At 38.8% G+C, this 25,548-nt stretch overlaps 1 protein-coding gene and 1 long non-coding RNA gene across 4 annotated transcripts in view; one reads left to right on the top strand and one right to left on the bottom strand.

Annotated features, from left to right (window-relative positions):
- LOC105707055 (uncharacterized) overlaps positions 1-13,847 on the top strand; it is a 35,031-nt gene extending 21,184 nt beyond the window's left edge. Inside the window, exons 2-3 of the long non-coding RNA XR_010339712.1 lie at positions 9,772-9,921; positions 13,709-13,847. This is a non-coding gene — a long non-coding RNA (uncharacterized LOC105707055). The remainder of the gene's footprint in view (positions 1-9,771; positions 9,922-13,708) is intronic.
- MEPE (matrix extracellular phosphoglycoprotein) lies at positions 10,519-25,067 on the bottom strand. 3 transcript variants are annotated; one of them, XM_012437785.3, is made up of 5 exons: positions 24,987-25,067; positions 23,189-23,254; positions 19,130-19,183; positions 18,041-18,133; positions 10,519-12,327 (listed from the first exon to the last, which is right to left on the bottom strand). In XM_012437785.3, exons 2-5 carry the CDS (start codon positions 23,240-23,242, stop codon positions 10,858-10,860), a joined length of 1,671 nt encoding a protein of 556 aa, XP_012293208.2. In that variant the 5' UTR covers positions 23,243-23,254; positions 24,987-25,067; the 3' UTR covers positions 10,519-10,857. The 3 variants fall into 3 exon arrangements, with proteins under 3 accessions (XP_012293208.2, XP_012293209.2, XP_012293210.2); XM_012437786.3 differs by lacking the exon at positions 18,041-18,133; XM_012437787.3 differs by lacking the exons at positions 18,041-18,133; positions 19,130-19,183.
- Between the last annotated feature and the right edge of the window lie 481 nt (positions 25,068-25,548).

Here is a 25,548-nt window from a genome sequence, read left to right as displayed (position 1 = left end):
GAACTGAGGCAACAGCCTCGCAAACACCAGGCATGTGAGTGAGGGAGTGAGGCTATACGTGACCTGCCAGCTGAGCACAGATACATGAGAGAGCCCAGGTGAGATTAGCTGAGCAGTCCAGGCTGGAAGAACCTCCTAGCCAAGCCAAAGGCCTATGAGCTAAATAAAGTGCTTTTGTTTTAAGTCCCTAAGTTTTAGGGTGGTTTAATAATATTTATGAATATATTTCCCAGATAGTTCACACTTAGTTTTCACGTTTTCTATTTTTTTCTTTTAAGGTTCTCTCGTTTGTTGTATTTATTATAAGTTCATAGAGGGGCCTCTATGGAAATGCTCACTACCCTAATTTCAACCCACTGTTGATATTAAGTCCTACTGTTAGTATTTGATGTATATATCTTATTTCTCCCCATCTAAATCACATGATTTGACCTTTCCTAAAAGTAATAAATTATCACAAATAAGTCTGGTTTAGTGTAATTATTTAGCCTGCTTGTTTTAATAGAGATGCTTGGTACTACATTGTTGTGAATGACCTAAGTCAATTAAGCTCTCCACAATTATCAGGTTGTTCTGATAAGCACTGGCATGTGCAATCATTACAAGTGGCTAGGAACTATGGGAGTCTTTTCCCACGGCTTTGCTCCCATGGTGGTATCTAACAGTGAAAACAAGTCTCAGACAGGATGCTACCCCATGTTCAAGCATGTATTAGCAAATAGACAAAAACAGCCAAAAGCCTGTTCCTTCAGGCACAACGAAGGCTCCACTCTGTCCTGTTAGGCTCTCTAGCAAGCGCTCTGCATGAAAGGTTCACTCTTAGGCAAATGTAATAACATTCTGATGACAGGTTTGCCTAACCTTCTCATTGGGTCAGGAAATAGAATCCTTTATTATTTGAGAGATCAGATGACCTTACTCTAGAGTAATTCAGCTAATGGATGCATCAGATTTTCTCACTCTGTTCATTCAGAAAGGAGAAATCTGTATGATCTTTCTAGCTTGCTGTTGGTTTCTGTAGGTTTATCTTGTCTGCCATTCATCCACCTATTTAAATCTGTAGGTTTTTGTCTTTTGCCAATTTGGAAAGTTTTCAGCCATTATTTTTTCAAGTGCTTTTTCAGCCCTGCTCTTTTTTCCCCTCTCCTTCTAGAATTCCAATGACGCAAGTGTTAGATCTTCCGTTATAGTCCGTAGGTCCCTGAGGCTCTGCTCTTGTGTTTTTCTTTGTTTTTTACAGGCTATATTTTCTCTGTTTAGATTGAATAATTGTTCTATCTTCCAGTTTACTGATTTTTCCCTCTGTTCCCTCCATTCTTTTAATGAGCCCATCCACTGAATTTTTCAAAATTTCCATTATTGTCTTTTTCATGTCTAACATTTCCATCTGGTTCTTCGTTAGATCCTCTCCTTGTTTGCTGAAACTTTCTATTTTTTTCATGTGTTTGAAGTGCATTTGCAAATTTCTCATTGAAGCATTTCTGTGATGGCTGCTTTACAGTAATTTGTTAGGAAATTCTAACATCTCTGCTGACTCAGTGTTGGCATCTATTGATTGTCTTTGTTCATTCAGTTTAAGATCTTCCTGTTTCTTTGAATGATGAGTGATTATCAATTGGGTCCTGGATACTTTCATATTATAAGACTCTGGGTATTATTTAACTTCTGTGTTTGCTTCTGTGACAGCACTCTAGAAGAGTGGAGGTAGAATCCCAGGTTTCCCACTTGGCCTCCCTTGACATCTCTGTGTGTGTGTCCATGTATGCTGGGGGTTCCTCATTACTACAGGAAAGAGTGGGAGTTCTGGCTCCCCACATGGTCTCCACTGGCGCTGTGAGCAGGTGGCATTGTTACTGCTGAACAGCGGTAAAAACCTTGACTTTCCACTAGACGTCCCCTGCCCCCACCTCAGCAGGAAGATGCTGGGTGGGAATGGAGTCCAGACTGTCCTCATGGTCTGCATTGATACCACAGGGACAGCTTGTAACAGGCTTGCTGGAATGAGAGTACGAGCTCTCTTCTTAGCCTTCTGTGATACCACCCCAGAGGTGGTGGTAGTGACGGGGCTGAGGCACCTCATGGCGGCCTCTCGAGGTTGGAAGTCTGAGTTCCCCACTCAGCCTTGGCTTGTGTGGGTGGGGTTGGGGCCACAGTTTTCTCTGTGGTGTTTGGCTGGAGTAGAGTGGTTGTTGTCTAAAAGTGTTCAGCGTGGCTGGGCTGCCCCTTCCTGTTCTTTTGGCTAGAGTGTGCAGGCTTTTTTTGTCTATACTTGGTGTTTCTGGGTTGCCAGCATCTTGAGCTCCAAGTCTGGGACATATGAGACCAAAAAAAGCCCGGAAAACTTAACGCCTTGTCATTCCTTGAGTCTTAAGGTCCCTGACCCGTCTTTTTAATTCTCTCCACCTTTCACAATTTCTTGGGTCTGTTTTACATGTGTCCAGGGATTGTAGTTGTAATTTTAGTTGTAATTTGGTTGTAATCTATTTCACTTTCCCAAGAGTATAAGTTACCTTTAGTTATTTTTAAGTCTACATTGTCACAGGTTTCTGTATTGTCACCATTCTGATTTCTTCTTTTTCTTTTTTTTTTTTTTTCTGAGACAAAGTCTTGCTCTATTGTCCAGGCTGGAGTGCAGTAGTGCAACATCAGCTCACTGCAACCTCTGCCTCCAGTTTCAAGCGATTCTCCTGCCTCAGCCTCCTGAGTAGCTGGGACCACAGGAGCACACCATCATGCCAGGCGAATTTTTGTATATTTTGTAGAGAACAGGTTTCACCATGTTGTTTAGGCTGGTCTCAAACTTTTGGACTCAAGCAAACTGCCTACCTCGGCCTCTCAAAGTGCTGAAATTACTGGCATGAGCTACCGCACCCGGCCTGATTGAATTTTTGATTATATTGCTGGTCTCGTAGATTTAGAAAATGGTGTAGAGCTAAGCATATTGATATTAGCAAAGCATTTGACAAAATTCTTTTGTGAACGTATCTAAGCTAGTTAACAATAGAGCCATAGTCATTATTAGCTGAACAGCTGCACCCAAAAAGTGTTGATTGATAGATCAATACATTAGGCTACAAGAAGGCCAATATCAATATGCTACAGGCACTGCCTTGGCCTGCTATCTGCCCTATTCAGCATTCCTACAATCTGCTAAATGAACACTCAGGAAGTATCTTCATCTCAAAAACTGGGAGTGATAGTTAATATTTAGGATCACAAAGTCGAAATTGGAGAAACCTCAATAAAATAGCATTATGAAATAGAGCATTATGCATGCTGGATCAGAAAACAAATTATATAACATAATACAAAGAACAGAGCTGGTCTAATATTGTTTTTTTATGGAGCAAGCACATGAGCAAACAGAAAATAGAAGTTAGTACTTATATAATTAGAAATTAAATAAGAGGAAAGGAAAACTGATATGAATTCAGACTGTATTTTGGACCAAGTGCTGGCACAGGCATTTTGTAGATGTTAAGGAATCTAACACAATCCTAGACTATATTAACAGGATGGAGTGGCCAGAATAAAGTGTGGACTATTACATAGTCTGCTGAGATGTTCAAACAATATGTGGAATATTGTGTCCAACCAACTGGAGGTAAGTGTGGTGAAAGATCACATGAAAGGTCATTGAAAAATGTTTAGTTTGATGGGGAGAAGCATAGAAAACAGGAAAGATGTCATGTGGAAAATGAATGAATCATTCTGCCTAGCACCAAAAGTGCAGGGTAAGGTAATGAACTCCCTGTTAGTGTAAGTATGTAAACAGTGGCAAAACAACCAGCTATTAGGGATAAAACACAGTGAACATGCTTTAGGTGAGCACTGGACCAGATGATCTCTAAGGGTTCTTCCAAGGATCTCTGCATCCGTATAGAGCAAGTTCGAAAACAAATGGCAAAGTGTTAATGTCAGGGGGGTTAGCCTACGAAACTAAGCACAGCTGGTCCTGGCTTTAATGAGATTCAGACATAGTAAGAAAGGAAAGAGACTTTTTAGTTAAGACAAATTCCAGTTTATTGTCTATGGAAACAGGAAATTCAGAGTTTTATAGGGGAGATGTGTGCAAACAAAAACTAGATTAAAAGTTTCCAGAGGGGGCTGTTACTATTCAAACAAAAGAGCCCTTGTTTTTGATTATGGAATTAAAAAATAATAGGATATGGTCCTTATAAAAGAGAGGCATCTGATTGTATGTTTAAAAAAAAATTTCTTTAGGGAGACATTTCCAAATCTAATTGTGAATGAAAGTTAAAAACTATCTTTGTTTCAAAATGCTTTTCACAAAGTGAGCGAGGTTGCCATCTAGTGACTGTTTTCTGGTTTTCCATTTTAAAAGTTCAATGGGGTTCTTAAGGCAGTGATGCTCAAACCTGGCTGTGCATTAGTGTCACCCGGAAGTTTCCTAAAATGCAGATTCCTAGGACCCACTAAAGAACCAGAATCTTTGGAGAAGGAGCTCCAGAGGTTGTGCTTTATTATAAAGATCGATCTTCAGATGACTCCACTGGACCTAGTCTGTGACCAGTGTTTGGAATTAACTGCCCTGGGACATATTGTGTGCAGGCAGAAGTGTCACAGAGACAAATTTATGTAATGCACAATATTCACCTACTTGCCCTAAGAGCCTGGTTTCAGGTATATGCAATTTGATGTTGCTTTTTTGTATCTCATATTTAAAATAGACTTGATAATGCTAGAAATTTACCCTACCCTTGTACACAAAGATATATGACCAGTGATGTTTATTGTAACACTGTTCGAATAGTGATTAGTTAAAAATGATTGAAATGCCTAACAATAGGGATATGGCTAAAAAATGACAGCAAATCCAAGCAGTAATTTTATACAGCCATTTAAAAAGAATCATATTCAATTTTTATTTTTCAATCATACGTTGGTAAAGTTGAAAAAATATGAATTTATAATAGAGAAAAACTGAAATGCTATATATCCTTCAATAATGGACTGAACAAATTGTGGGAAATGTATATAATAAAATTGGAAAATATTCGGTAATGTGATAAAAGAGCACATTAAGATAACAGAAAAGGACACTAAAAGAATATAATGTTTTCTTAGAATATATGTCAGTATATAGTTTGAAAAAGAACTGGAAAGAAAAATGTGATGAAAGTGTAATTTTTTCTCAATATTTTCCTTTTTTGTCATTTTATACATTGGGTTTTTCATTTCTATCATAATCAGAAAACTATAAACATTATTTTGAGAGCAGAATACATGTGAATTGATTCAAAACTTACTGTCACATGCTTTTAGTAAGTGTTAGATGAACAGGCCAGAGTAAGCTGAAATAAGGAAGCCAAAAGACCGAGTTGGAAACTCGTTTCTGTTGGCTATAGGTAGGCTCAGATGTTGGGGGGCTTTCCTACTTGTACCTCCCTTCTTTATTCATCCAGCCATGATGAATAACATGATGGTGCAACTGAGAGAATCTTCCCTGGAAGGGTCTTTCATAAGCCGGATCTATGTGGAAGACAGAGCACCAACACTGAACCAGGACAGAGGCGGGTTTTGTAGAAGAACACTACAAATTCATGGATCACTGCTTTAAAATTCTACTAATTCAAGATTCTATTAATCGGGAACGCTCTTCTAGAACTCACACTTTTGCACAACATGAGGCAGCAAGCTTGGTCTCAAGTCAGCATATTGTGACTTTTGCACCCTTGCACTTTCAACTTTTGCCTCTTCTGTTCCTTCTTTGTTTCCTTGTCACACTTTCTGTTCTGTCTTTTGCAGAGACACGTAAACCTTGAACAGCTGCGATCATATCCTGTTAGGATGACCGATTTGTACATGACAGATGGCACATTATGGCTCTACAATCACCAGATTATTTTCCACAGAGTAGTGAGTTGGGGAAGTCACAGATACACGCTGTGAATAGTTTCTGTTTTGCAAGAGACTGTGTAAAGGTCCATCTTGTACATTCATTGAATTAATTAATTAATTAATTTAAATTTTATGTATCTTTTTGAAACAGAGTCTTGCTCTGTCATCCAGTCTGGAGTGCAATGGCACAATCTCGGCTCACTGCAGCCTTCGTCTCCCAGGTTCAAGTGATTCTCCTGCCTCAGCCCCCTGAGTAGCTGGCATTATAAGTCTGTGCCACCAGGCCTGGCTAATTTTTGTATTTTTAGTAGGTATGGGGTTTTACCATGTTGCCCAGGCTGGTCTCGAGTTTCTGAACCACCTCAGCCTCCTAAAGTGCTGGGATTACAGGTGTGTGCCACCACGCCCGGCCTTGTACGTTCACTTTAAATGATATTTTTATTACTTGTTGATATGTGATAATCCACAAGGACAAGCTATTTTTCATCATAGACGGAAACATTCCTGCAATGCCAAGTTAATACAGGGGAAGGTCTGGCCTAGCCATAAATTTGTGAGAAACCCAGGTGATGGATTTGAAGGTCACTGGGAAAGACATCCATATTAGTGATTTCAAACTTTGGCTTGCATTAAAATCATTTGAGGGACCTGTTAAAAATGGAAATCCCTGGACCCCATTCATGGCTTATATCACAAATATTAGTCCACTTACTTATTAATGCAGTGTTTCTAAGATCTGCCCCAGCTGGCCTGCTCAGAACTACCTCTTTGCTAAATAGATGACTTGCTTTCTTCACATAATATTATGTTGGTGCAAAAGTAATTACTGTTTTTGTCATTAAAAGTAATGGCAATTACTTTTGCACCAACCTAATACTTCTATCTTCCTCAGGCTCTTGTTTTAAGTAAAAATTATTTAAAATTGTTTGACTTCTATTATTAATGCGTTCACCTACAATTTTTACAATTGTAAAAATCTACTTAAAATTCAAATCCAGCAAGAGTTACTCTAAAACAGGGAGTGTCTCTGTTACACTAATGCATGCCAATAAATTGATAAAATATTGTTCCTTTAATGAAACAGCTCTTCTGGTTCTTATTCTCGAAAGTCTAAACCATAGTTTCAGGTAGATTTCCTTGTAGATTTTGTGTGCGTCCACTCATCGTTTTTGACATTATGCTCATTTGGATTTCTGGACGTAGGATTGTATTGGAGTTTTGTTCTCCTTTCTTTCCAGATTTCCTCATTAAGTTTTTTCTAACCATTTATCTGCCCCTTTTTCTTTCAACCCCAATTCCCTTCTTCCTGATTTTTCACCCAGACTCATCTATTTCTTCTCCTTTTCCTTTGGGTCATCTAATATTATATTTTAATGCCTATGACTGTAAGTATCATTCTCTTGACTAGCAGAGTTTACCTTCTCATAGAGAAGTTGTTTTTGAAAGGTAGACTTCTGTAAAATCGTCATTGTCTTTGAAACTTATGCTGTCTTGAACTCCTACTTAGTTCAAGGCAGGCCCTAAAGACAGAGTGAGGAGACAACACGATGTTTGTTCTAGACCACAGACAGAGGAAGCCTGCTGAGTGACTTCCTCCTGGCTGGTCTTCTTCCTTCCAGCTCCCCTGACCTCGCTCACAACTCCTTCCCCATCCTCTGGTTGGGGAGATCTATCTTAAGCTCTGAACTACACATGGGATCACTTAAGGTTGCCCACTGCTAAGCTCTTATTTACCTGTGAGACTTACTGTCTGCAGCCTCTCTACATGTGTAATATGTTAAGAAAAATAGATTTTACCATCTCTGGTTCTTCCCTTCAGTTAGAGTTCATCTCCTCAGAACTCCTGTCACGCTTTACTTATATTTCTATTGTTTAACACATTCTTCCTTGTATCTTTTGTATGACTTTCTCTTTACTTCCTTATAGTCTTGATAAGGACCAAGATCGTCTCTTCTTTTGATCTCCGAAGAATTTTGTAAAAGATGGTCGTTCAATAAATATTTTTCTACTGAGCTAAATGTTATTTCAGACAAAGTCAGACACATTATCCTGACTGCTGGACTTGCCAAGAACAGATTAATTAGTATTCTAAAATCAAGGTAAATATTTACAAGCAGAGAGGTCCAGGAAGGTGAAGTTGGAGGGAGTACCAGGGCGGCAAATAAATGACGGAACTGGAGCCTGCTCCCAGGACTGGTACAGCGACCTTTACTATTTGAGCACAAGGTGGCAGGCTAGGTCAATGTCTATCGTCCCTTATAAGGCAGCTACGTGAGGCTGAAATTCTTTGCCCAATTTCGGAAACAGAAATCTGTGTGTGTGTGTGTGTGTGTGTGTGCGTGCGCGCGCGCGCGTGCGTGTTTTAACTGGGGTTAGTGCAGCTTTGAAGGCTAACACATGGCGTTGGAAAAGGCATGGTCTCACTCCTGACTGCTGGCTGTCTTTGTGGATCTCTGATCCTTTGTGTTTGGACTAATTCCTCCACGTCTGCATCAAATAGCAATGCATCATGGATACTGACACACTTCTAGTTTATCTTAACTGGATGAAAAAAATATGAACATTTTCATTGTTTTGAAGAAATATCCATGAACCCTAAAGCTTGGAGAGAGGAAACAAAATCAGCCCAGAGAATTGAAATATGCAGTTTCTCCACTAGATAGCAGACTAGGACAAGTGACTTTTGGAAGGGTCCACCTGTATTTACCCAAAGAAAGCATTTGTTTTTCTCCATCAGTTCATATTTTTCTTTTACCAAGCCAAGTGTTTTGCTGTGATCAGACTTTCACATGTAAAAGTCTGATATAATTCTCAAATATAAGTAGCAGGTTGATTTTAATTTATTAATCTGCAATTCAAATTCTGATAGATTGTTTTTTTACTTCATTAATTGCTTCCAGTTTTTTTTTTTGTTTTGTTTTGCCCAAATTGTCTTTTATTTTTTTAAAAGCAAAGTACTAGGAATAGTTTACTCTGGAATTCTGATGGTAACATTAGGTGATATGTTAAGTCCTTCCCCTGATTATGATCTGTTATTTCCAGAAGATGGCGAACAAATGAGGGAAAAAAGATATTCCTTGTTTTTAGGTTCTATTGTGCATTCTTTCAAGTTTCTCTCCCTCTGTGTGTGGATGCACTCATGAACACACATATACTCACACATATTCATATATGTGGATGAATATACACATACTCTATGTAAACATGTATGTATATATGTTTATGTATACACACAGTCATATATGTATGTGTATATTATGTATATTTATCTTTGAAATATATGGCAATTTAGTGATTGTTTAAGGGCAAAGACTCTGGAACCAGACTCCTCGGGTATAAATCCTAGCTTACTAGCAGATACTTACAGATCTGTGTCTGTTTCTTCATCTGTAAAATGGGGGTAATAATGGTACCCATATTATAGAGTAGCTGTGCAGATTAAAGGACTTAACAGAGCATGGCTCATGGTAACTGTGTTAGCCATTATTATTTGTGCATATTGAGAGTCTAATTTATTCAATAGCTTATATTACCACTTTCATTTAATAAATGAAGCACCCTCTATCTACCCAATGTGGGAGTTTAGATTTTTTGAAGGTGCCGTAATATATTGATATTGACTTGACTTTTGCTACATACATTATTCAACTTAATAATCTAGGTGCTGTACAGACTGTCTCAGTTATGGTATCTGTTGTTTGGGAACTTACATGTTACAGAGGAATTGTGTGCACTTTCCTTTCTCTATTCTCTACCTCTCTCTTTTCTTCTCTTGGCCTTCCTACTTTGGAGGACTGTTAAGAATGGAAAGGTACATCAATTAAGAATTCAATTCAGCTCCCAGTAATAACAGCAACAAAAATTCCAAACAATGGCTTAAAAAGAGCGTTTTTTTTTTTTCTCTCACAGGACAAAGATTCTGGAGGCAGGAGGCTGATGGTGGAGCTGGTTCAGTGGTTCCTCTATGACTATTTTGTCTTTTCCTTCATGGCCATGGCATGGCTGCTCCTCCAGTCATCAGGTTCATGTCAAGCCAAGAAAAGGTCAAGAAGGAGAAAGGTATACCAGCTACATAAGTTCTTCTTATCAGAAGGGGCAAAAGCCTTCCAGAGCTCTTCCCTCCTGCCTAACCGAGGAGACTTGGGTCTAGTTTCCAGAACAGTGTCACAAAGCCATTATTAGCTGGAAAAACATCTACATTGAAAGACAAGAGAAAGAAACAGTGTGGAAATGATTTTCCACAATGAATGATATTTTCCCAACAAAGTTTTTGTCTTGGCTTTGCATTTGTGTTTCTCCTCAAATTTTCCCCCTTGCCCTCCCTCTACCCTACTGTCCTCTTTGTCTGGAAGGAGGTAGAACCAAGAAAAATGATAATATGGATATTTGTTTCAGGAGCTGATATTTGCCTTAGGATATGTGCAATGTGTGCAACAGAGGAAAGAGTGTAAGAAGATACGGAGATCTCTTTATCAGCATAGAGGGAGGTCAGAGGGAAAAGGAATGGCTGGCTCAAGCAGAGAGGGTGGAGGAAGACATCTGAGATTTCTCCAGCAAATCAATTTCATAGGCACTTCCCTTGCTGGAGGCAGAATTAAGCTGGTTGCCTCTGAAATGAAGCACCACAGACAACAGAGTTTCTTGTAGATCGCTTAATACAGATTATCATAGAGAGATATTGTTTATTTTCATGTCTACAGAGCAAACAACATCAAGGCATTTGTGACATTCACAAATTATTTTTAAATGACATCTACTCAAATGTTACCTATTTCATAAATCTGTAATTTTTTTCTTAAAAACGTTATAACTTTAATAGAATTTTATGTCATGACTATTAAAATAAATTCCCCCAAAGAAACAAGGATTCTTGGCTCACTCGGTTCTTCACTCTGTCCTCTCTTCATCTGGCCAGCTGTCCGGTAGCTCTCCTCTACGTCAACTTACAGGTGGCGAGGTCTTCAGAGCGTCACCCTGCTGGGAACTCCTGGTGGACTAGTCACCATCACTATCACTTGAACTGCCGCTGTCAGATGAATCACTACTATCGTCTCTTCTAGGGGAACTAAACCTCCTGTTGGAATGGGGTTGTCTACCCCAGGAGCCTTTCCCTTGTGGTGTACCCTTATTCCCCATAGAATTATTTTGCCTATGGGGTACGTAATGATATTTTCTGCTGTGTGTTATTATATTCTCATTACTGGGGCCATTAAGGGAATTCATTTCGGTTTTAATTTCATTATCAAGACCACGAGAAGGAATGGGCAGGTCCTGACTTTTGCCCTTACTAGGAAACCTTTGTTTTTCATTTAAGGCTGCTTGGTTCCTATTAGAATGATCTACACCCTTTCTGGCACCACCTTTGCCATTTTTAGGAATTTCATTATAATTGGTACTTTCAGTTGCATCACTACTGCCTTCTTTTCTCTTCTCTTTTGAGGGCGCAGGAGGGTAGTGAAATTCCACTTTCCCTTGGTGAGCATTTTGGCTTCCAGCATCCACTCTGTTTCCTTCTCTTCCAGGGAGTTTCTTAAAATTGGTACTACCCATGATATCGTTTTTTCCCTCTACAAGGCTGACATCAACACCATCTGCCTCTTTCACAGTTTCATCCCTGCTTCCAATGGTATTTCTGCCATTTTTTTCTCTCTCTGGGATTTCATTATAACCTGGTTCTCTTGTGTCAAGATTAGTACTCTCAGCTTCACTTGGGCCTGCAAACCCTGTCTGAATATCTGTGCCTTCTAGGTCAGGACCAGTAGCTTCTCCTTTACCAGGAATGTCCTTAAAAGGTTGGCCGTCCCCACTGAAAGGAGATATATCATTGTCCCCTCTCTCTTGAAGATCTGTATAACCACTGCCTTCAAAATCACTGGGGATTTTTTTGACTTTTGAGAGATGTTTTAAGTAGTCAATGTTGTGTTGAATGTGGTGGGTGCTTTTGCTTTTTACTGGGCCTTTCTGGGCTTGGGAATCTCTTTGAGGCTTCTTTTTATCCTTCAAGGGTCCTTTAGCATAGTTCATTCTTGCTGGAATTTTGTTTAGGACATTCCTAGGTTTGTTCTCTTTGTTTTCTTCCCTCAGAAGTTTAATCACAGTCACTGGCCTCATTATATGTTGCATGTTATTTCTGATGAGAGCTGCGCCATATTCTTCTTGGTCATGTAGTTTGCTGATAGCGTCAACTCCATCTTCAAACCCTTTATTCCCAGTTGACTCAGAATAAACTGACATCTTCAGGCCATTGTAGATATTGTCTTTGTTACGGATACTATAATCTTCATTCAGTCTCTGTCTATTTGTGAAATGATTTTGGGATTTACTACTTTGGTTATTCTCCCTGGCTTCAGAAAGGGACAAATCTTTTTCTCTTTTCTGGACAATATTTTCTTTCGATGAGAGCTCTTGATTTCTTCTCTTGCCCAAATGGTGAAAACCAATATTGTCTTTGTTTTTTTCTTCCTGCTAAAGTACAATTTTCAATGCAAAGTGATTATTTCATGTAAAATTTAAAAAATACAATAATTCTTAGGCAATATAAAAACAAACCACCAGATATTTAATAAAAAGGATCTATTAATTCAGTAGAGGTTTACTGGTAGAGGTCATTCTAGAATAGTCAAATCAGGTTTCACGGAGAAAGAATAATGAGCTAGGCTTGAAAATGGGTAAGATTCAAATATGCAGAAGGGAAGTTGTCAGAATATTTTAAGAATAAGTGGCATATTCAATTGTTTGGAAACAGGACACAATTGAGACATAATATGAATAAACCTACATCTTGGGAATAGTGAGTCATTGCAAGTAAAATGGATTTCATATATTAAAATTAGTTCTCTCTCTTTTTCTTTCCTTCATTCTGATCTTAGAGGTATTCATCTGCCTAAAGGAATATGTCTTTTTCTTTCCTTTCTTTCTTGCTACTTTTTAAATAGAAAATCTACAAATAGAAGAATCTTCTGACGTTTCAAAGAAAAGTCCTTAGGAGAATAATGAGTGAAAAAGAGAAAGTGGAGGAGGAGAATAAAGTATTTTTGCCCATATTTCAATTTGTTCTTTTTGTTTGTGGGGTAGGGGGTGGAAGGGGCAGGATCTGCGAAGATGCTGCTTCATAGCCTAGGTTTTGCCGCCCTTGGGTGCAGCCAGCTTTCAGTGAGTTTGGCAGAACAGTGTGATCAGGAAGAAAGAGCTGAGACTGACTGTGCTCTATGCCACTCACTATTTCTCTGTAGCAAGGGCTAAATAGAGAAGTGTCTGAGCATCTGGTCTGGAGGTTTCCAGAGGGTGTGAAGTGGCTCTAAAAGGGGCAGTGTAGATGGAATATATATACTAGAGACAAATGTGAGTCATATTTAAACAGAGAGGGGTCTAAATTGCCCTTGGGAGCTAAGAGAGGCTGAATCACCACTGGGCCTCAGTCAAGACTATACTGATTGAATCCTAAGCTATGGTAGCCGACAACTTTCATTTTAGAGTGAAGCAGGGCAAGCAGCATGCAAGTGGTTAGGCAGTATTATCCCGTGCATGTCTGAAGATTCCAAGTCTTCCTCTTCACTATGGTGTAAGCTATGTTTGTCCATATGGTGCATGGTATGTAGTGGATGGTGTAAGCCACACCTGGATGCCATCTGAGAGGGAGGAGGAGGAGGAGTGAGAATCTGAGCATTTTTATCTAAGAGACCAATTTATTAATAACTGCTTTAATTATTAGATAACCTTAAGTTTAAACAGATTGAATTGAATTTAGTCTCTGCACCTTCCCTTGCCCCTCCATGAGGAGCTCTTGAGCAACAGAACAATTATAGACGACTAAATGTCATTCTTTTTTTTTTTTTTTTTTTTTGAGACGGAGTTTCGCTGTTGTTACCAAGGCTGAAGTGCAATGGCGCGATCTCGGCTCAACGCAACCTCCACCTCCTGGGTTCAAGCAATTCTCCTGCCTCAGCCTCCCGAATAGCTGGGATTACAGGCACGTATCACCACGCCCGGTTAGTTTTTTGTACTTTTAGTAGAGACAGGGTTTCACCATGTTGACCAGGATGGTCTCAATCTCTTGACCTCGTGATCCATCCGCCTCGGCCTCCCAAAGTGCTGGGATTATAGGTGTGAGCCACCGCGCCCTGCCGACTAAATGTCATTCTTTCCTTTCACCCCCAAATTGTAGGATGAGCTGGAATATACAACATCTCTACATAGGCCTTTGAATTGAGGAGTAATATGAAATCAATAAAAGAGATATTTATTGAGGGATTGGAACATGTCAGAAATTAGATTGGGTGCTACATGTTCTAAGCAATATCTGGTGATATTCATTGGCAAAGGCAGTGGTCCTGTAGGGGTATGGAGGGTGGGAGCAGGTCTGTGAGGCAGAGACCTTATATCTAATTGAGTCTGCATAGACAAACAGAGTGCTGGAGACTTGTAGAACCTGGAATGCCAGGGTGAAGAATTTGGTTTTATCTTGTAGAGTATGAAGAGCTAGTGAAAGTTCGTAGGAGATTGACAAAATAAAAATCAAGGGCTTAGGAGGAATAGTGGTAAGAAAGAACACGTAGGAGGCTTTTGCAGTATCTAGTAATGAGATGTAATCACTTGGACTATGATTATGCCAAAGAAAAACATCATATATATATACACACACACACACACACACACACACACACACATATAAATATATGAAAACATATATATATATATATATATATAAATGTATAGTTTCTTTCCTAGATATATTAATGATAGTCATGTGATTACAGGATGCACAGTTATTCTCCCAGTCTCTGGACTTCTCTAACATTGGTTGGAGAGGCAGATGAAGATGAACTAACTCTGGACCTCCTCACTCCTGTGTGTGTGTAAATATATATATATCTTTTTACTGGTGCCCAAACAGAAAAGCCTTAAAAACTAAAATGGACTGAAACGTTAACATGTAAAGGTGAAGACAGGGTGAAAAAGACAAGGACTTTAATATTAGACATATTGATGTTAAGGGAATATAAAACCTGAGCTCAAAAAGCAATACACAGTTAGAGATAGAGAACTGGGTACCACAGGCTCTTGGGGTGTCCCAGTACAAGTCCTTCCCAGTTTTCATAGCCTGTGGTCAATTCTTCTTTCCTTGAACATCTTACAGGCTAATTGTTTGTTACTTTTCAGATCCTATTGTTTCACTTACAGATAGCTGTAATTTTTTCAAGAATTTTTAACCTGAAACTAGTATCCATTTTTCTTGATGCAACTACTATTAAGGTTATATCCTCTTTCCTATGAAATCCTCTCAACATTTGAAAAAGTTTAGTTTTCCTCCAGACTCACTGGTTGCTTTCTCTTCTGCAGGCTGACACTACAGTTCTCTTGTGTTAGGTCACTACATTCAGACCCATCACCTGATTATGAATTCGCTTTTGTTTGTGGGGTTCCAGATCAGACCTTGACTCTTATGTGGCTTGATCAGCCCCAAGCACGGGGCATCCATCAGCTTCCTTGCCTTAACCACAGCCCTGGTTTTACCAGTACAGCTTAATTTTCTGCAGTCTTTTTGACCACCACTTCAATTTGTTGCCTCTTGTCAAGCATGGGGACATCTTAGATGTGTTCATTAAGGATGTCAGAATACATGAAGCTCCCTGATGGAGAGAAAAAGAACTTTCAGCCAGAAGCTCATAGTATTTGGTCAAGTGTATAGGGAAAATAGCAAAGAAGAAAAACCAGGGAAGCCAGGATCATAGGGAATATGTTGAGTGAGATAGCAAGCAGGAATTGCCAGTCTTTCTTAAAATCCCTCAGTCCAGTGCTCACGAAAGTAGTTGTGCTATGGAAAGAGCATGTGCATTAGAATCAGTTGTCTAACTGCCATTTATGGGCTGTGTGATCTTGCGAGCATTATTTTACTTCTCTGAGCCTTAGCTTTTTTAGCTGTAAACTAAAAATGATGTCTACCTTTCAGCATTTTGGAAAGAATTAAATGATTTTTATTAAATAATGCATGTAAAGCATATGGAACTATATCTAGCCTTATAACGAACGATAGTTTCTTTCCTAGATATATTAATGATAGTCGTGTGATTACAGGGTGCACAGCTGTTCTCCCAGTCTCTGGATTTGTTCAACATTGGTTGGAGAGGCAGATGAAGATGGACTAACTCTGGACCCCTCCACTCCTGTATTGCCCAGATGTTACCCTAGGGCTGTGTGTTCTGCAAGCTTGTAGCCCTTGATGGGATGTTATCTGAAATAGATTTTGATTGAACTCTCTCTCTTTTTTCACCCTCAAACAGAGGTACTGTTCTGCTTGGAGGAATGTCTGCTTTTGTACATGTATCTTATTAACTGTTGGAAGTAGTGGGGAAATTGTTGAATCAGCTCACATTTGAATCTCAAAATAAAAATGGCTTATAGAAGTGCCCTCTACTTTTAAGAAGCTGGCTAATATGCGGTCTGTAAAATATAATTTGAAATTATTTATTTGTAAAAGTTATGACATTATCGTTAATTAACTTTTTAGTATTGGTGGGTATATTCTGAAACAAGATTTTGCCATGAGAAAAAATAGAAATAAACTTTGTCATGTATAACTAAATAAAAAGTATTTTAAATATTTGACTTAAGTCATTGAGTCTTGGAAAGGTTTACTTGGGCATAAATTTTTCTTTGCAATCAAGTTCATTGCTTGCTTGTTTACTAATTGCTAATATAACCTTTTGAGTTAAACACTAACCCTAGATTATTATAATCAGTAGGTTATAATAATCTCTTCCTAATTTTTTTTCTCTCCCTACTCTGAAGTGGGAAGTTATGTTTTATTTTTGGTGCTTCTCTGCTTTTAAAAAAGTAAAATGTATATTAATGAATTGTGTGCATTTTGTTAGAAGACTAAGTAGAATTCTTTTGTAAATGAAAACATGAAACAACTTTTAACATGTGGTGTATGATGGCTATTTTTACATTGAAGGAAATATCAAAAACTAGAAGAAAATTTTTTGACATTTGCTTGTGTTAAAGAATTTCTGACTGTTTGATGGTCTGTGTACCAGCTGGCTGGCTGCTTTGCTGTGCTCTGCTTTTCTGTCTCCATGCCTTGGTTCCTACCAGCCTTTTCAGGAGAATGGCCTCACCCACTCACTTCTGTTTGCTCAAATCCTATTCATCCTGCATGGTCCAGAGCAATTATTTCCATTATGTATCTTTCCCTGCACACCAGGCCAGGAACTAATTTCTTTCTACTCTAAGCACCTAACTCATGATATTTTTGTTTTCTTCTGGGTACTATTCACATAGGACTTCCCACATTCTGTCTTGTTTCACAGTAATTTTTGTAAGTGCCTTTTATTTCTTTTCTAGCTCTAAGATCCTGGAGAGAAAGAATTTGTTTTCTCAGTCATTTCATCTCACATAATGTCTTACACACTAGTAAGAACTCAACATACAGTTGAGTGCATTTTAACTTATTTACAGTTAGATGTAGTCTTAGAGATGTCATCTAAAGGATATTGATGGCAGAAGAAAGTAGCATTCTGAAGGGAATCTATTACTTCCATGGGAAATAAAACCAGATTTGGAAAAAGTAAATAGCCCTTTTGCTGATGGCATTTCAAGCTCTTTCCAGCCCTTTGGCCCATGAATCTGCAAGAAGGGACTGAGTGAAAAGAATTATTGTCACTGTAGTGACAAGGGCCTCATTCTTTTTCTTCTGAGCAGCCCAACACAGATGGAGTTATCCATGGAATGAATTTAAGAGACAGTAAAATGTGTCACTCATTAGGCCAAAATGGTTTCTCCCCTTAGCCGTCCCCTTTTGGGATCCCCACCATTAGAGCATATGGTAGAATATGTTGAGAAAACTTCCTTCTAAAACCCCAAACATTACTCAGAAGCAGTAACACAGCAGTCCATGGGCATCTGGGGTCCTCTAGTATCACACCTGCAGCTGCAGGTCCTGAAGCAGAACGAGATGTGGGCCAAGGCATGGGATGGGGATCAGGAAGATTCTGGGACCAGAGTTCTGTAGTAGAGAGGCTTGAGGAGCCTGGGGACTGAGCGGAAGGACAAACGTGCCAGCCATAAGACAGAAACCCCAGAGCAGGCAGAAGTAAACTTGGCCTCCCCTACATTTTCTGCTAGGGCTAGTCCAGAGTTTGGCTCATGCTAAGAATGGTCATTCAGAGATTCAGCTTACTTTTACATCAGTTTGATTTTTCTTCCCAGGTGACATGTAAACGTATTTAAAAACATAATACCCATGTTTCTCATGGTGACCCTTGTATGTTATCTACAAAAACACAATATTATGTTAAGACGGGTTTTTCCTCTTACGAAGTTTTTGGGCTCTCTTTTAGATCATATGAGAAACTTTAAAATCTGGGTGAAGCTGAATTCTGCCTCTGACAAATGGTAGTACTTCTTGTCACCACAGGAGGGTGTGTGTCAGCCAGCTCCCGGAGACAGCCACTTGTTCATTCTCTTTTCTACAGATCTCTGAATCTGTTTTCACTAAGGAGGGCCTGTCAACTGCTTTCTGTCAGGGTGGATCGATTTTATTACCAAATTTCTATGGAAATGGAGCATGTGGAAGTGTTTTCAGGTGGGAGGGTGTGAGGGGACCAGGAGAAAGGCAGGTTTTACAATATTCATGTCTGATGTCTAACTGGCAAAAGTCACAGCATGGACATTCAGCCTCATAAGTTGGCAATGTTGGCCTTTGTAATTTTCAGCTGAGATAAAGTACAGAAGATTGTTAGTTCTTAGAACATAATTTTCTGTGATAGGCAGAAATAAGCTGCAATTTGGTGGCATGCAAAGCTGGGAGGATTCGTTTAACTGGATACATACAGAAAGTTGACTCCGTGGAGATAGAATTCCCCACGAAGACCTGTTAACCACCTTCCCCTTTGCTCCATTATTTATCATTCCAAGAGCAAAGTGTTTGTCAGGTGCATTGTGGGAAAACATTGTTTGCTAGTAGCAATGTTCCCAAATTCTTACTCACTTAGCCCCGTGAAGGTTGCCTGGCAAAGCATTGTTTCATTTGAAGGAAGAAATCACATCGGAGAGAAATAAATCTCTATTCACAATGTTTTTCTCTTTTCTGTCACACAGGGTGTGTGAATTACAATACCTGACTAACTAGAAAGTGCCAACCTTATGTCGTATAATGCTGCACTTCCACTCGAAGTGCCCAGGACTGTTTTGACAGTTACACTTTTCTCTTACTGAGTTTTTCTTTACAGAGCCAAAATAGTTATTTGAGAAGACTAGTTCTGTTTACCCTCTGCTCTTCCACACAGCTTTGCTCAGTTTTCTCAGTCTGTGGTCGAAATGTCTGAAAGGAAACAAGAAGCAAAACTTCACCCACTAGAACATTCTATTTCATTAACTTCTTCAAACAAACATTTCATTTGTTTTTCTCTCCCTGGGTATTATTATTCAATGTGGAAAATCATCCTAACCAAAAGAAGATGGACACACTCATTGCATTAATATTTGCTTCAGTATTACAAAAGACAGCGCCAGCTTTCCTCCCCCAGAGGGAGACAATGCCGTCTCCACGGCAGAACTGGATTCAAGCTCAGACAACCACTAAGTGGGTGTCGGGGGGAGAGGGAGGGATGGCATCCCAGATGAAGGAGCTTGGTTGCCATTAGAATCCACTGAAAAAGAAGTTTTCACTGGCAAACTGGGAGTTGTTAAATATAAGTGAGCTAAAATCAGAGTTCGATGATTTAAATTATATGTGTGCATTAATTATATAAGTTGAGTAATTGTAATATTGAATTAAGATATGATGCAGCTGAAGGCCCAGAGAGAGTCAAACCATAGCCGTTCATGTGAGGGGTAGGATCACACCTAAGGATAAAACCTCATTGCTGCCAGACATTTCATTCTGAGAAGGAAAAATAGAGGCGGCTAGCAGATTAGGACAAGTTCTTTCTCTTGGTTTGACATAGAATGTCAAAATTTCCTGAGGGTAGCTGAGGGTGAGGGGTAGCTACTGAAGTGCAGAAAGGCCAGAAATGAAGAAGAACAGACCCAGGCACTTCGTTTGTCCCAGGCCTTTCGGCTGAAGTTTATATACCACAGGAAAGCATGTGGAACAGGGACCCTAAAATCTGGGAGCAAGTGTTTTACGAAAGGAACAGGTGTAACAATTCTTTCGTTCTTGGTATTTTTCATTTACCTCTTTCTTTTAGAAACTGCTAGCCTATCTCAGATGTGGCACCGGGAACCAACGGGTGGGACTGGGCTGTATTTGAATGGGTGTGCTACAGCAGAAGCAGGCATCACGGTGGATCAATCATGTGAAAGAGAGAACTCCTTAAGGGAAAGATTAAATAAACAGATAAGCAGAAAGAAGGCTACCTAGGCCAGCTGTCCTATTTACCTAGAAAGTATTCTTCCTGAATATAGCCTAAAGCTTTTATATTTTGTTTCATACAGACAGGTTGTTCCTTGCACTAAGATACTGGGAATGCCCCTGGTTGCTCTCAGCTCATTTATATCTCCAGCTCAGTCTGAACTGATTCCTACATTTCCTGAGTTCATTTGCCCTCTGTGTTCAGACTGGGTTTGAGTGAAGGCAGCCTGGCATGAGACTGGAGGGTAGAAGGAGAGAGAAGCCAGGGTATGTCCTTCTCTGTTCTCTCTGTTCGGGGCTGCATCTCTAGAATCGTCTGCATCTTCTTTGTGGTCCTAGTTCCCCAACCCAAGGGCCTAGGAGCAGCACCTTTTTCTTTCCCTCCAGCCCTAAGGGTGGTAGTAGCTTCGATCTCTGGGTGGTGTCACCACCCCTGGTTGGCCTTTCTGTTCTTCCCTATACTTTACTCTAGTTTCCCTTAGAAAGTCCCTCTACTGAGCTCCCTGTTGTGGATTTTGTTTTCCAGACTGGAGTCTGAGAGATAAAATCATCTTCAAAATATAAACTCAGAGGTTTAGAAAGCACCTCCTCCATAGCTGGACTCCAAGGCATAGCTGCTTAATATTCTATTCCATTCTAGAAAATAACAATAGCTTGTCAATAACACTTTCTATTTATAGAACACTTTACAGTTCGTAAACTGCTTTTGTACACATAATCTCATTTGAGTCCCAAAGTAACCTTTATAAGATAAGCAGTGGAAGAAACAAAATTGCCTCCATTTACACAGCTGGTAGCTGTAGTAGAAGTAGAGAAGATATTTCAATTTAAATCTTCTGCCTCAAAGTCCCAGGGTTAAAATAATAAATTTTAAAATGACTAAATTTGAAAAAACATTTAGTAATAAAAGGAAATGTTCCTAAAGTTCATATTAATTACTTTCAAGGCATATTTTATAGTTGTATCCTTTATTGCATTTCTTATGTTGATTCTTATAGGATCATGTGAATATAAACTTAGACCACAAACAGTGCAAACAGTTCTGGAAATTGGACTACAGGAAGAAGACAGCATAAAAATGAGATGGGCAGATATGAAGCAAAAGAAAGAAATGATAGTATGGGAGATCAGGCATCTTCTTACAGAACACACACACATAGATGTCTTCGAAACATACTTGACAATATAGAGTACCTCAGTACAGTTTTAATTTATTGTGACTTATAACAAATTCTTTCTAATATAACTGTATCTTGATGAATAGTAACTGAATTGCATAGCCTAATAAACATTTATTTTCTTCCCTTTTAGAATCATTTGGAATTTGGCTTATAATTCCAAGACATATATAAGTGGCTCAGTATATACCAATTTCTTAAGCCACCAATCTATCATTTACTATCATACACCAGGGCCTATCAGCCAGTGGGGGGCTAGGGGAGAGACGCTTTAGGAGAAATACCTAATGTAGATGATGGGTTGATGGGTGCAGCAAACCACTATGGCACGTGTATGCCTATGTAACAAACCTGCATGTTCTACACATATATCCCAAACTTAAAGAATAATTTAAAAACAAGTTAAAGAAACTTAGGTAATTACTAAAATGGCATCTATATACCTGGGAGAAAACTTCGCATTTAACCATCCACAATTACAAATGTTGTCTCTATGTCCTTGCTGAGCTGCTTACATTTGAAATACACATTCCCCCCTTCTCCCGCTACACCCCCTGGCAGATGTCCTGGGCTTGAATGTGGCCCTGTAATGGAGATGGCATTGTCTGCCTCTGGGGAGAAAAGCTGGCATCCTCTTTTGATCAGTGGTCACTGAATCGATGTTGACATAGCACATTTACTAGAAAATGATGAGAAAGCACCATTCTGGCTGTTTCTTGGAATACGTTGCTCAAAATAAAATCTTCAGCTGGCTGACTTGAGCTGGGTCAGCAAGACTCATTCTTCCACCGCGAGCGCTGAGAGAGGCATCTGAGCCTCTAGGCCTTGATTGAGTGAGGTCTGTGCGTGTGGCCTCACACATGTGTGTTGTGAGCAGTACAGCCCCCACGTGATTGCATTACACGCTATTGTTGCACAGAGTGTATGCAGAGAAGGGAATACACTGCCCAACTTCCACTGCCCTCCATGAGGCCCTCTGCTGCCCGGGTCATCCTTGTTAACCTAGTTACCCTACTAGTCACCCACTCACTCGGGACCTATATTTAAGTATGATTGGTAAAGGGATGACTATTTGCTTCCATGGTTCTCCAACCAAAAAGGTTATTCTGATAAGTTAGGATGCTGTTCAGACATTATCTAATTAGCACTGTGTCTGCATTGCAGAAAATAACTAACACTCAGCATTTTCACAAGATAATTTGGTCACATCCTGAATATTCAGCTGGGTGAGTCAGAGGGAAGAAATGACACCCAAGGAAATAGGGGCTTAATTTGGCTTAAGCTTGGGGGTACTATGTCCCATCTGATAAAGACACAATCACGAGTAGGATCCCACAATATTGGGGTGTTTCAAGAAATACAGAAAAGTTGTTGTCTCTTTGTATTTTCATCTATTTACTGAATCTAGTTGGTTAGCTTTAAAACATCCATGTCAAATTCTTTAAGTTTTCAGGAAAATATTAAAAGGTTATTTTGCCGTGTCATAATTTGAGTCTTTGAGTATCACTCGTTAGTGTCAGCTGATTTGAAATGCCACGGCTGCCTCTTGGTTTTTTCAAAAAATCTATTTTTGGTCTTCCTTAAAAGGCAACGTGGTGACATCTCATAATTCAGCACACGTTTACTGAGAAGCTCCTTGGTTAAGTGTGTTGAGTGCTGGATGCTTCTGTTTGCTTGGTATTTTTATAAATAACTGAATTAGGTAGATGCTATTAATTTAAATAGACATTGCTTGAAAGAAACATGAAGAGAGCAAGAGGTTATCTGAAACATAAATGAATTTGTAAATGCTTACTGGTGCTGCCCAGGTCACGCTGAAAAGGAGCAGTCCCACACAGAAAACTCGCATCTTTGAGAATCTCTGTGAAAAGACAACAATATCTTACCGCAAAGCATTACCAGTTATAAACTGCAGCCATAAGAAGAGATAAAACACAGAGGGATATATGAACATCCTTCCCCTTGGCAGTTCATTTCCTTTTGTGTATATGTGTGTACAGACCATGCATAGTTTACTTATACCCGAGTGTGGACATTTTAATCTAAGAGCTTTCATATGTCTAGTTATTCCAATATGAAAATGAAAATTACTCAATATCATTAAAACAGTAAAGTCAGTTGATAGAAATATATTTAATAGACATATTTATTTGTTCTATTATCAGCTCTTCTTCCTCTTATCTTTAGAAAGAGATTGTTTCATTTAATTATTTGCGTAATTCAAAATGACATTAAGTTGATATAGCAGCTCGTAACACACTCTAAGTCTGTCAGGGTAGCAGATTGCACTGTGCGGAATGCTTATCTGCCTCCGGCTGGTGCCCTAGTCTGTGTCCCATGCTCATTAGCAATGTGTCTGAATTAGTAGCCATCCATGGGCTGGAGACTGAACTAATTTTTGCAACACTTACATTAATAGCTAACATGTATTGAATACTAAAATGAGCCAAGCACTGGGTCTAAGTATTTTGCATGTATTCAATTATTTGAGCCTCACAACAACCGTACAAGTTAGGTGGCATTACTATGCCTGTTTTAGATTAGGAAATAGACACAAAAAGATTAAACAACTTGCCTTAGAATTCACAAATATTAAGGAGCAGAACTAGGATTAGTGTCCAGGCAATGTGGCTGTAGACCCAGTATTCTTAATCAAGACTCTCTGCCACCTTAAATAACTTTCTGTCCTTTTATCTTATTACAGAAAAACCCATGTGCAGTTGACTTAAAGGCAAATCATATTTTATATTGGGCTCAACAAAATCATGTTCAAAACACTAACATTAACTATAGATAAAGGTATTTGTTTATGTTTTGGTAAATATACCAACAGGAGCTAGTGAGCTCCCTTAAGTAGCCATCGGATTGGAAAAAAGTCAGCATGTCTTTGGATTGTCAAACTGTTGGTTTTGATGGACATCATATAATATTTTACTAACTGCCACACAAACTACAGCAACCAAGATGAAAATTTAAAATTTATATCATCACTCTGAGATTTCGTGAAGAACATATTTTCATGGGAAAAATAATCTAAATATTCATGCGATCTTCACATATCTCGAGGTAAAAGCTGGTATTTGGATAAATAAATATAACTATTAAATATATTCTAAAATCCTAGGTTATGCTTTTCTAAATTAACGCAATTAGAAAGATCTAAATTCTAACTCTAGTTGACCCTTCCAAGCATTGTATAGATCAGGACAACGTAAGTGATTTATGAAATAATTTAATGCTGATTAGTAGAAATATCAACACACATGAGGCTTCAAAGTATGAATATGATCAGATTTTCCTGATTGTGAAGGGATAGAGGAAAATTAAAGTCTGAGTTACTGTGGATCTTAATAATGCTAATAATCTAAAAAAAGAGAAAGTTGCTATCAAATCATCAATTTTAGTTGATGATTTCTAAAGCATGGTAGCACATTTCCTATTTTATAAAACAAAGCACCAAATGTTACATGGTTGTGCTCAGTAGAAAAGATTTTCAAAGGTAATAAAAACCTACCTGGGTGGCACACATCTTAAAAATATGAACAACTAGAATATAAAGCTATTTGCTATCAAGAACATGAAAGCCAAATTACCTGGTATCTTTTACCTTCCGAATACCTGGCTTCTTTCTGCAGGATTAGCAGTCTCTGGGCATTTTGCTGAAATTTAAAGTTTGTTAGAGTTCTCAATGGCCAATCAGCACTGACTCACTCAGCACTAGCAAACAATTTGTTACAAGTGCCCACAGATAACCACAGGGGGCAAAGTAATTTTAATCTAAAAATGTGTTTGTGGTAGAAAGCTGCTATCAAATGTTCCAGAAAGTGGGATAAACAGAAAGTATAAATACCTCAGTTTGGACATCATGTTGTCAGATAATCAAAATTGATTTCAGAACTGCTAATTAGGACTGACTGAATACCTAACAGCTTTAGAAATGGAAAACATTTTTGCTATCCTTTTATGTAGAAAGTTTATAATCTCAATTTTATCTAAATGAAATTCAGGAACATTTAACAAAAATGTTTTAGGTACCTACTATGTGATAGGTATTGGCAAAACTGCAGTGAACAAAACAAGACAGGAAAAAGTCCCTGTCTTCCTGGAGCTTAAAGTCCAATAAGGGAGACACATAATAAACAAGATAAATGAGTT

Source organism: Aotus nancymaae, unplaced genomic scaffold (assembly GCF_030222135.1).
Source record: "Aotus nancymaae isolate 86718 unplaced genomic scaffold, 86718_ANA_hifiasm-v0.15.2.pri h1tg000006l, whole genome shotgun sequence".
In the NCBI taxonomy this organism is placed as follows: Eukaryota; Metazoa; Chordata; class Mammalia; order Primates; family Aotidae; genus Aotus; species Aotus nancymaae.
This window is presented reverse-complemented; position numbering and strand designations above follow the sequence as displayed.